Below are 11,902 nucleotides of genomic sequence, written 5' to 3'. Positions count from 1 at the left end.
AGCAGAAAGACACACACAGTATATACTAACTCATATATACATGTAATATAGGATCAACCTGCTAAAATCTGTACATCTAAAGAAACTAATCAAGAGAGAGGACCCTGACTAAAATGCTCAATCCCCATCTCAAAAGGCAAAGAGGATGGACATCAGAAGAAGAAGAAAACAGGAAACAACCTAGGAACCTGCCACAGAGGGCCTCTGAAAGGCTCTGCCCTGCAGACTATCAAAGCAGACACTGAGACTTATGGCCAACTGTTGGGCAGAGTGTATGGAATCTCATGTAAGAAGTGGGAAATATTAAGATCTGGAGAGGACAGGAACCCCACAAGGAGAGCAACAGAACCAGAAAATTTGAACACAGGGTTGTTCCCAGAGACTCATACTCCAACCAGTTACTATGCATGGAGATAACCTAGAACCCCTGCACAGATGTAGCCCATGGCAGTTTAGTTTCCAAGTGGGTTCCATAGTAATGGGAAGAGGGACTGCCTCTGACATAATCTGATTGGCCTGCTTTTTGATCACCTCCCCCTGAGGGGGGAGCACCCTTACCAGGCCACAGAAGATGACAATGCAGCCACTCCTGATGAGATCTGATAGACTAAGATCAAAGGAAGGAGAGGAGGACCTCCCCTATTAGTGGACATGGGGAGGGGCATGAGTGAATAAGGGGAAGGGAGAGTGGGACCGGGAGGGGAGGAAGGAGGGGTTTATGGAGGATACAAAGTGAATAAAGTGTAATTAATAAAAAAATAAAAAAATGAAAAAAAAGAAAAAGCAAAACAAAAAATAATCAGAAAAAAGGACTGTACAGATTAATATTGGTCAAGTTTTATACCATACCCATACCAAATACATTCTTACCTTTATTTTTTTCTTTCCGAAGTATTTCCAATAAATGAGGCATATGCTCTCATTTTTCACATAATTTAAATCACTTCATTCTCCCTACATTTCCTCTATTTAAACTACATTTCAGCTGAGATCTTCATGTTATCTTTGAAGCCCCCACACTATTACCCAAGTTTGTGATACATTAAAGCAGCTCTTATTTTAGAGGACTGGCCTCATCCTTCAGTTTATAGTTAATTTTATGTACATCCAGCTGACTACCAAAACACATGGGCATAAACATACAAATAGGAAACATAAGCTGCAGCTCAAAAATGATTATACCTTATAAAATATTATATCAAAAGATGTTCATTTTTCTCATAATCATTTGCTGCCAGGACTCTAAGATCATTTCTTAGGATTAAAGATTAATGTCACACAAAAACTTTTTGCAAGGATTATATAGCAGAAATAGTCCAATTCTTCAGGAATTATCACTACAGAATGATTAAAATTGAAGATTTTGGTGTCTTAAATAAAATATTCATAAGTTTTATTGGCTTTCACAGCCAATAAATGAGAATTCTTTTCTCAGTGGTAAATTGCTATGCAGAAGGAAGAGAAAACAAGGATGCTAAAAAAATGTTTGGAATGATCACCTCTCCTCAAGTTGTTTTTCTTAAATTGTAACATCTCTCTCTACATCTCTTAAAGTAAAAGCATTTTTATAACATGTCTTAAGTAAAAGTATTTTATAGGATACTTTCTAGAAATCTAAATAAGGTGAATCCTTTGTCCTACTTTATTTGACAGAAGGATAGACTGGGGTTGCAGAGTATCTCCCATGACCTGGAAGGTCTTTGTTGTGAAATAGTCTTTTCATCTGACTTAGTTCAGTCTGATTTAGTCTTTAAAAAACAATGTTTTTTCTTCTCTAATATATTCCAACCTAACCATAGGTTCTATTCCCCCACCATTCCCAGTCCCCCTTTCTTTCTCTCACCTTTCCTGTCCCCCAGATCTACTCCTCCTCTGCTTCTCTTCAAGAAGAACAGGCCTTCCAAGGACATTAATTACATAGGTTACAAATAAAACTAGACGCAAACTGTCATATCAAGGCTGGAAGAGTAAACCCAGTAGGGGGCAAAAGGGTTCAGAGAGCAAGCAAAAACTCAGACCCCGCCCCCTTCCCACTGTTAGGGAGTTCCACAAAAACACCCAGCTTCTCAAATATAATGTCTATGCAGAGGACTTAGCTCAAGCCCAAACAGGGCCCATAATCATCACTTCAGCCTCTGTGACCACCTATGGACTTTGCTTAGTTAATTCTGTGGGCCCCGGTCTTGTAGTGTCCTCCATCCCTCTTGCTCCTGCAATCCGCCCCTGACCTTCTGTGGGGTTCCCCTGTTTCCACTTAGTGTTTGACTCTGGGTGTCTGCATCTGCTCCCTTCAGTTGCTGGATGAGGCCTCTCTGATCACAACTGACCTAGTCATCAGTCCGTGCACATAGCAGAATATCATTAGTATTTATTTCTTTTTTTTTTAATTCTTTTTTTTAATTTTATTTTTCTTTTTAGTTACATTTTGTTAACTCTGTGTCCCAGCTGTATCCCACTCCCTCATTCCCTCCCCAACCCCACACTCCCTCCCTGGTTTCCTCCCTGCCCCTTTCCAAGTCCACTGATAGGGGAGGACCTCTTCCCCTTTCATTTGACCCTGTTTTATCAGGTATCTTCAGGGCTGGCTGCACAGTCCTCCTCTGTGGCCTAACAGGACTGCTCCTCCCTTGCGGGGGGAGGGGTCAAAGAGCCTGCCCTTGAGATCCTGTTTGAAATATTTCATTGAAATTTTCCTCAGTCCTGTCCTGGGTCTCTGGGCTGACCGGCCTCTGGTTCCTGGTCCTTCACTCTGTTTTGGCGTTGCTCCCTCTCTTGGCGTGGGCCTTAGGTTTGACCAGTCATTGTTTGGCTACTCCCACAAGTTCTGTGGCCCAAACATATCTTGGAGGCAGGACAGACTAGATCAAAGGTTTCATGGTTGGGTTGATGTCCTTGTCCTACTGCTGGAAGCCTTACCTGGTTACACAAGGTGATGGTTCAGGCTCTGAATCACTCATTACTAGGCTACTGGGCTAGGATCACTGTCAAAGATTCCAGGAAGTTTCTCCTGCACTAGGTTTCTGTATAGCCACCAAATGCCCTCCAATTCCAGTGTCTGTCCTCATACTCTCTCCCTCCACCCTCACCCACCTGATCCCTCCTGCTCCATTCCCACTCACCCCCTGTACAGTTGCACAATCTTTTTATTTCCCCTTTTCAGCAAGATCCATGCGTTCTGCCGTGAGCCTTCTGTATTACCTTCTCAGGGTGGTTTCTGGATGATGATGATTTATTTAACAGCTAATGTCCACTTACACGGGAGTACATACCATGCTTGTCTTTCAGGTCTGGGTTACCTTATTCAGGATGATCTTTTATTAATTCCATCCATTTGCCTCCAAGTTTCTTGATGTCGTTTTAAAAAAGTAACTGAGCAATACTCCACTGTGTAAAATTTCTACATTTTCTTTTTCCATTCTTTGGTAGAGGGATCTCTAGGTTACTTCCAGCTTCTGGTTTTTATGAATAAAACTGCTATAACGTAATTGCTTTTATTAATTATTTGAGAATTTTATACATGATATTCTGACAATATTCACTCTCCCTCAGATATCCACCACCTCCCTATCCATACAACTTTATGTTCATGTTCTCTCTCTCTCTTTCTCTCTCTCTCTCTCTCTCTCTCTCTCTCTCTCTCTCTCTCTCTCTCTCTCTCTCCTTCTTATTCAGTTTAGTTTGGGTTGGCAGACCCTCTTGGGTATAGAGCCTGCCCTGATATATGAAAGGTCACACCATTAATGGAGACTGTTTCTCCCTTTCCTGGTAGCTATCATATCAGCTCCTCAGCTAGTGTCAAGAATTCATGACCACCTCCTCCCCTCATTTCTTGGTGTATTGGTTAACTTTGGTCAACTTGACACAAACTAGGGTCATCTCGGAAGATGTAACCTCCACTGAGGAAATTCCTCTGTATGATTTGCTTGTTGTCAAGTCTGTGGGGGAATTTTCCTCATGAATGATTGAGGAGAGCCCAGTGGACTGTGGGAGGGGCCACTTTTGGACTGGTAGTCCGGATTCATAGAAAAGCTGCCTGAGCAAGCCAGCAAGCCATGGGAAGAAACATTCCTCCATAGTCTCTGCTTTAGTTCCTGTCTCTACCTGGGGCCATGTGTGAGTTACTGGCCCTTTAAATGTGAGCTGTCTCTCCCCATATGCCCTTCTCTATCTGCCCTGCCAGCCCCCACCTTCATCAAATCCATCCAGGTCTGTTTTCTTTATAGCCATTGGTGGGAGGTGGGAAACAGAAGAAAATTTCAAAAACTAAAATTTACAATTTCATTATATATTATATTTCACTTCAGAACTTTGAAAACTATTTTAGCCCACAAATGCTAACATATTTTATAAAAATGCTTTGCTGAATCACAATAAATTTTCAATGTCCCTGTAGGCTTCGATTGCAGCTCAGCTTGTACCTGCTTCACAGATAAGTGCTTTCAGCAAATACTTCCACTTGTCACTCTTCAGTCTGTTCAGGAACCAAGCATACAAGAGTCATAGGGCAAATGGTTAGCATTTCTGAGGCTTTCCTCTGGTCAGACATTTTATTTTTGTTAAAGTTAGACAAAGATGTGATCTGCATGGCTAGCAATGTATACAGTCAGGGCAAGCCAATAAAAATTTAGACTCTCTCTCTTCTCTACCTTTTGTAGGGAAGTCCATTGCTAAATAAAGTGGAAAAACCTGAGTGGCAAATTGCTGCATCTTTCTTCATGTCCTTTCTACTTCTCTGTTATCCGACGTGTTCAGCCACTTTCCTTAGGTGTTTTACGTTCTGGGTCTAGTCTCCTTCCACTTCCTCATGACTTTTGAACAGCTTCCACTCTCTCTACTCTGTGTACGCTACACCATTCACCATTTTTTTTCCATTTCTACATTATATTGTGTCTTTCAGATAATAATCTTTGAATCAATGTATCTTTGTTTAAGGTATTTTATTTTATTATAATTTTTTAAATTTTCTTTTATTTTTTCAATATTTAGTATTTTTGCCAGATGATATCTCCTTCAGAAATAATACATGCTGCCTTACACTTGGGAGCAGGTAATATTAATTCCTCCATATTGTTTAAGGTATTTTAAATGTAACCTGAAATAACATTTGAATTGAATGTCTTGTACATATCAAGAAACACACAGGGCACATGTAAAAGCTGCATTTTCACATGATTTAAGTATTGATTATCTCTTCCCAAACTAATTAAAGTATAATTTTATCTTTTGAAATAGTACAAATATTGCATGCATGCTTAAATTAAAATCATAGTTTTGGAAATAGTCTGAATGCAAAGTTTTACATACCTTAAAGATTTGTTTTTCTTTTGCATGAGGGTTTGTTTGTTTTTATGCACTTTACTACTATTCTTAATTAGCTTGGCTTGCTATTCCCCAGTACAATCTCTACCTGTTTATTTATATCTCATGTAAATCCACAATATCAACTTCAGATTACAGATACAGAAATTACAGCGTGGTTAAGTTAGTGGAACTCTCCAAATTTTAGCATGTCCTATTGTAGTGTGGGCACTCTGACCAAGGAGACTCAGCATTCAGTGCTTTTAAACGTTTCTGTGCTTGGTGCTTGGTTAGCAGCCTCCACCTCTGTATCTAAGGGCCAAAGATTTGACCAGAAATAGGTTCTCTCTATTCTGTGCACTAAGGGAAAAACTCAAGATGATGGATTGGTGTCTCCAGGGAAAGTGGTTTCATTTGGAAACGTGGATATTTTTCTTGCCTATGTTTTTGAGATCAGTTCTCCTGTTTGGCACACTGCACAGTCATTGTGATGTCCAGAGAAATCCAGGGCTCCATGTTCTGAGGTATTCTAGGAAGTAACAAAGAACTCTGCTTTCTTCTCAGTAAGCAGCTAAATCCAGCTTCTTCCTTGCTCCTTTTTAAGACATACACTAGGAAAAACACTTTCTTTCCAGCTTTTGACTTGGTTTCTTCTCCTCTTCAGCTCTCTTTGACCTTGCTGGCTCTGTAACAGCACTACCCGATATGGTTCATATTTGGTGTGGTGTCACAAACAAGAACACATAAAAATATTTAATTGGTTGTTTTTAGTTGAAAGTATAACATGATCCCCTTTTTATGAGATTGTTTTTATGAGAAGATAATCAACCAGGCCTGAAAATTGTGGTCTCTGGAATCAGATTCCCAAACAAAGACGAAAGTGGCAGGAGATAAGGTGTGTGATATGAAGCAATAAATCTGCTGTGTGGCTTTCCTTCCCTCTCCCCTTGGGGTTGCAGGTGATTTGTGTCACTGTCTGAGACCTGAATATGCATACATGGGTGTTTTGACTGCCTAGACATCTGTGTACTACACATGCTTGGTGTCTGAAGAGGTGGTGAGCCTCCATGTGATTGCTGGGAACTGAACCTGCGTTGTCCTTTGCAACAAGTGTTCTTAACCACCAAGCTTCCTCTCCTTCCCAGTGTCCTGGCTCTGAGTCTCATCAAGGTTTGAATGCTGTAAACTCTGCAATGAGTTTCCCTGGTAAACATGGGGATGATAATTACCACTTCTTGCACAGTCCTGAAAAAAAAAAAATCACAGGACCGTAAGGTTTTAAAAATGCTAAGCATAGAGTATGCTTACAAAATTTACCAACAACTATCTAGTTCCTCCCTTCATATCACTTCCCCGAAACCATCCATACATAATGTAGGCATTCATATTTCATTTAATTGGTAATAATTTGGGTTCCACCCAATTTGTATGTTGCGGGGCAGCATTGGGTATCAGAAAGGAGGAGCAATGAAATGGAGTGGCCTTTGGCTTACACGATGCCAGTCTTCTACTACCAGATGTCACTTGTTCTAAGAAGTTTTTGAAGAATAAAAGGTGCTGTGGGAGGGTAGGAAAAGTGTAGCGTCTTGCTTCTCAGTTAAAGAAAATAGCTGGAGTGGTTGGTCAAAGTCATTTTTTTTCTGTCTCACATTACATTTATGCCCATTCTGTTTAGCCTATTTCTCCACATCATTTTCTCCCTGCAAGATCATTTGTTTATAGCTTCTTAATTTATGGTTCTTTACAGGGTCAAGGGCATTTCACCATTTCTCACCTAAGACTTGGGAATACATTATCTTTACATTCTAAGGTTCAAATATTGTGACACTAAGAAAGACTATACTTGACACTTTATTAAAGCAAAAGATTGCAAATTTCACTCCTGTGAAAGACAGAGCCTGAAGAAAGCTAAAGCCAGGCAGGAATTCATACCACTTGTGTGCTCTGAATTTTCTCAACTTCATCTTCTTCTGATTCATTTCATCGTCTGATTTGTTTTGGAATAGCTTCCCCAGAGGTAACCCATACACTGAACAGTCCACCCACTCGAGGGGGACATTACAGTGGCATCTAGTCTCTTCAGAGTTACACAGTGGTTATCGCATTCCATTTTAAAGTACTTTCTTTATCACAAAGATATCTCACCGCCCAGTGTCCTCTGAAAGAGTGAGGAAAACTCTGAAGGGGCAAATTAGAAAGGAAGAAATATGCCAAGTCCTTTGTTCCCCTGCCTCTAAACCCGTGGGGTGCAAGGCAGGTGCCTCCTGAACCCAGTTGGGCTCTTTTCCCCAGTGGCAAGCCTGTCAATCACTCCTGGAAGCACTTCCCAGCCCTGCTGTGTTACTCTCCTTCCAAGCCTCCTCTGGGTTGCCAGGAAATCCTGGAACAAACATTATCCTGGAACTGCTTGTGGTTTTAGTAACTGGGGTGTGAGTTGAATTTCAAACAAAGAAATAAATGAGTAAAGGAAAATAATATCCCAGGGCCTCACTGTTATGTTCAGAGTTACGTGATTTTGCTGTTGGACAGAGACACACGCTTTCTTTAAAAGAAACCATTGGACCCTTTTACCTTGTTCTTGGCTTGTTTATGTGTGTCTAAGTCCTCCTGAGGACACCCTGTCAAATGATAAGTTACTGTCCTGCGTTGGAAATGCGTGTTAAGAGTTGAATTTACAGGGTGAGGCAACTCAGTTCTTATAGACGCCTGTCCGTTTCCCCAGGTCTCCGCTCCGCATGTTGCTTTCCTATTAGTTCCAGGTCGGTTTTTATTGTGGACTTCAGTTTGACTTCTAAACTTCTAGGCTTCGGGCTCACCTCGCTATTAGTCCCCGCCTCCTGCAGGCTCCTTTCAGGGCTGGTGCTACTGCTGTCCGCTGTCCGGAGAGTAAGCTGCTGGGCCTGCAGCTAGAGCAGAGAGAAAGTATGAAGCCATCCTGGCTGCAATGTCGCAAAGTAACAGGCGCCGGGACTCTTGGGGCGCCCCTGCCAGGGTCCCCTTCAGCGAGAGGAGCCGGTGCTGCCCGAAGGGCTTTGGTGGCCAGTCTCGGGGGCAGAAGCTGCAGGGCTCTGACCACAGGCAGTGGTGGCGAATACAAGACCAACTTCGCAGCCTCTGTGGCAGACCCTGAGAGGTTCTGGGGTAAAGCTGCGGAGCAGATCAGTTGGTACAAGCCTTGGACCAAAACGCTAGAGAGCAGATACCCTCCTTCCACTAGTTGGTGAGTGATGTCTGAGTTAACTCCGGTACCTCCTAACTTCTAGGAAGCTGAGGCTGAAAGGTCTGGGACCAGGAATCTAAAGTTTTACCGGGAGAGAAAATCAAAATTCAAGATTCCTTCAGCTATTTGTTTTGTTTGTTGGTTTCACTCTCGTCCCTGTCCTACAATCTCCTTTTGAAGTTCTCGGTTATTTAGTATTACCCCAGTTTCCCATAGATATTTACTGAGAGTGGCCCTGCGTGGCAGTGCGATGTTGAGTGACCAAAACAAAGGCTTATCAAAACAAAGGCTTGCCACACTTGGACTCTGTTGACTGGCAGAGGAGATACTGTGTAAACAAATAGAACATGCAATTGGCTAGGGAATTATGCACCTGCCCATTGTGGTGAGGAAGAGGGTTGAAGAAAGTCTTCAGTAAAATGTAACTGATCAGGGTTTGAAGAATTAGACCTTATCTTCTCAAGGCTGAAATGAGCTTATTTTCAAAGTTCAAGGTGTAGAAAACCACTGCAAGTAACTGACACTGTAATTGTGTTGGCTGGAAAAGTGGGAAAAGGGGGCTGCGGTAAAAAAAAAAAAAAAAAAAAAAAAAAAAAAAAAAAAAAAAAAAAAAAGCTTAAAAGGTGTCAAACAGCTGGGAGTATGCCCAAACCCATTGCCTTGTTGTGCATATGACACTCAAGCCAGGACTGCCCTGGGCCTGGTAGAGGTCAGGTGATCTTAGGGTTCGTGGTAGGAAGAAAGCTTTCCTCTTGAAATTTCAAGTATAAATGCTTTCAAAACTGTTTTCATATTACAATAAGGAGAATACACTGTAGAAGTGATTTATAGGCTTTGAGAGTGAGGTCCACCGTTTGTGAAAAAAATAAGTGGAATTTCTAGGTGCCTAGCCCTTTAAGGCTGCGGTTGCTCCCATCTGCTAATCATTAGGAAAGGATATTATCTGTAGAATTTGAAAAAGCACTACTGAGCAGATGAGGGAAATGCATTGGTCAAGCTGACATTTGGTAATTTGGTGGCCGACTTTCTTCTCAGAGCTGAGAATCTGTAATAAAATCCAGAGGACTCTGAGTCGGTCTGTGTGGTCATCATGCCTCATCCCCTCATGTTTTTATTTTGAGGAAGTGTTTACATGATGTTTCTTTCAAATGTAGTCCCTTGCCCCCTTACCACCCACAGTTCAGCTCATTTTTCCAGCAGCATTTGAGTGATTCAACTTTTGTGTGCTGACAGTGAACCAGGCGGCAAGTATATGGCAATGGGTGAGCAATGGGTGGCGTATGGAACACAAGGCCTGGTTGTGAGTTCTTCCTCTCTGAGTTACTGGCTCACAGTCAGGTGACTTAATCCCTGTGCTTCACTGTGTTCTCAAAACAAATCATAACTCTGAAGATTGGCTGATTAAAGGATGAAGGCTGAGGAACCCTGTGGACTGGACTCTATAATTGTTGTTAGAGGAAAAGCTATCTTTTTTTTTTTAATTTTCATATTATAGTCATCATAGGGACAGGAAGTTTTCCTAGTGTCCTTTGTATCACAACACTGATGGTCACTTGAGGTTGTTCTCAAAGATCAGTTTTGCATTTATCTGTCACAAAGTACTGTTCTCTAAAATCTTATGTGGCCACCTTTGCCACAAAACCAATATGCAGAGATTTCAGATAAGAGGTCACTGGGAGCTGGTGAGATGACTCAGTGGCTCTTGATGTCAATATTGATGGCTTAAATTCAGTCCTGGGAACTCTCAGGGTAGAAGGGGAGAACAGACTTCCAAAAGTTTTGTGTGTTATCTGTACCCACGTTATAACACACACACACACACACACACACACACACACACACACACACACAATTCAGGCAGTTAAAACAGTTTTACAAAGAGGTTGCTGGGATACTGCAAGTGAAGACTGAAGATAGCCAAATAAGTCTTGGGTAATATTAATGATGTAAGAGAAAGACTGGAGTGATTCCAGAGGCCTAGGGAAATAGTGAAAAAGAAAGAAATGCATGTGAACAGCAGAAAATCACTTAAGATGTGGGATCTCCTTTCAAAGAACTATTTTTCTTCTTTAAACTTTAGTTTTTAGCCTAAATTTTCTAAAAATTGTGCACATAAAATAGCACTTTTAAGGAGAGCTGTTGAAAAATATCCTTATATGTAAATTATTTCAATACATAGCAGATCACTAGCATTTGCTAATGCTCCACCTGAATTATTCATCTGTGTATTCATCTGTGAGTCACGGATTCTTACCTCTTTCATGACATCCTAGATGATGAAATGAATAACATTACTTTTTAGCCTGTATAAGTTCAGAGGTTTGATTCAGTCTTAATAAGTCATTCGGTTGGCATAGCAGAGTTGTGGAAGGGGACAGAGGTGGGTTTCATTTCGTCGATGGCTTCAGTTTGAGTTACTATTATTTTACCATATTGCTGTGTAATTTTGCAGATATTCCTGTTAGTTAGTGATTTCCAACAAGGCCAAACACAACAAACATGAATGTTCTTTGCCACATAGTTTTGTGGCTAGGACAGAGCTAGCACATATTTCTAAAGATGATGGTGAAGTAGCAGGTTTCTTAGGCAAGAGGTGTTTTACTGCTGTGTTTGAAGAGCAAATGAGCATAATCATGAGTTTATGTGAGGCAATTTCAGCTGTGTTCTTAATCCAAACAAAGAGGGGATGCTCTAGGGAACAGCACTTTCCAGTTGTCACTGACAAACGGTGGCACAGTCTGTGATTCCTGGGTACTTACTACAAACCAAGTGTGTTTTCTTGCAGTAAAGGGCTATCCTTTCACTTTACTAATCACAAAACTTTTCTCAAAATGTGCAGGCTTATCAAAGCTCTAACATATGTGGCATTGCAGACTCACTTTTGAAATGACATCACATTTTCAATATCTTACACGCACAGGAGTACAAACAGGAGACAGGAATCTTAAGGACAACACAGTGACTTTGCAACCTAAGTGAGGGACTGAAACATATCTCCACCCTTGTGTGCCGAGATCTCTGAACAGTAAAGGTCAAAATTAAACAGGTGCTTTAAACTTGTAAAAAAAAAAAATAACCCAACAAACAAAAAGGTCTCTTCATAGTTCTATCATTTTTTCTTAATATTGATACCTTGCTTTCAGGGTAGTAAAGTCTCTGTTTGAGAGACTCTCATTGGAGAATTATAGTTAGAAGTGAAATAACTAGAAATTCTAGTAATTTTTTCCATTTTTGGAAGACAACAATGCATGTCTAGGTTATTGTTTCTTTTTCTGATGAAGAGACATTATTTTACCTATTCTGAAACTGAAATATAACTGTCCTTCTCCGAAGCATTAGGCAATTCAGTTTTTCAATTTAGATTGTATTTTCCTTTCTGGTATA

At 40.9% G+C, this 11,902-nt stretch overlaps 1 protein-coding gene across 1 annotated transcript in view; it reads left to right on the top strand.

Moving 5' to 3' along the window:
* The first annotated feature begins 8,160 nt into the window (after positions 1–8,160).
* Acss3 (acyl-CoA synthetase short chain family member 3) overlaps positions 8,161–11,902 on the top strand; it is a 179,364-nt gene continuing 175,622 nt past the window's right edge. The window contains exon 1 of the mRNA XM_055626191.1: positions 8,161–8,518. Coding sequence (XP_055482166.1) covers positions 8,223–8,518 — 296 coding nt within the window. The 5' untranslated portion in view covers positions 8,161–8,222. The remainder of the gene's footprint in view (positions 8,519–11,902) is intronic.

Source organism: Psammomys obesus, unplaced genomic scaffold (assembly GCF_907164565.1).
Source record: "Psammomys obesus unplaced genomic scaffold, mPsaObe1.curated_primary_1811, whole genome shotgun sequence".
Classification (NCBI taxonomy): domain Eukaryota; kingdom Metazoa; phylum Chordata; class Mammalia; order Rodentia; family Muridae; genus Psammomys; species Psammomys obesus.
The sequence above is the reverse complement of the archived record's forward strand: the minus strand, read 5'-3'. Positions and strand labels throughout refer to the sequence as shown.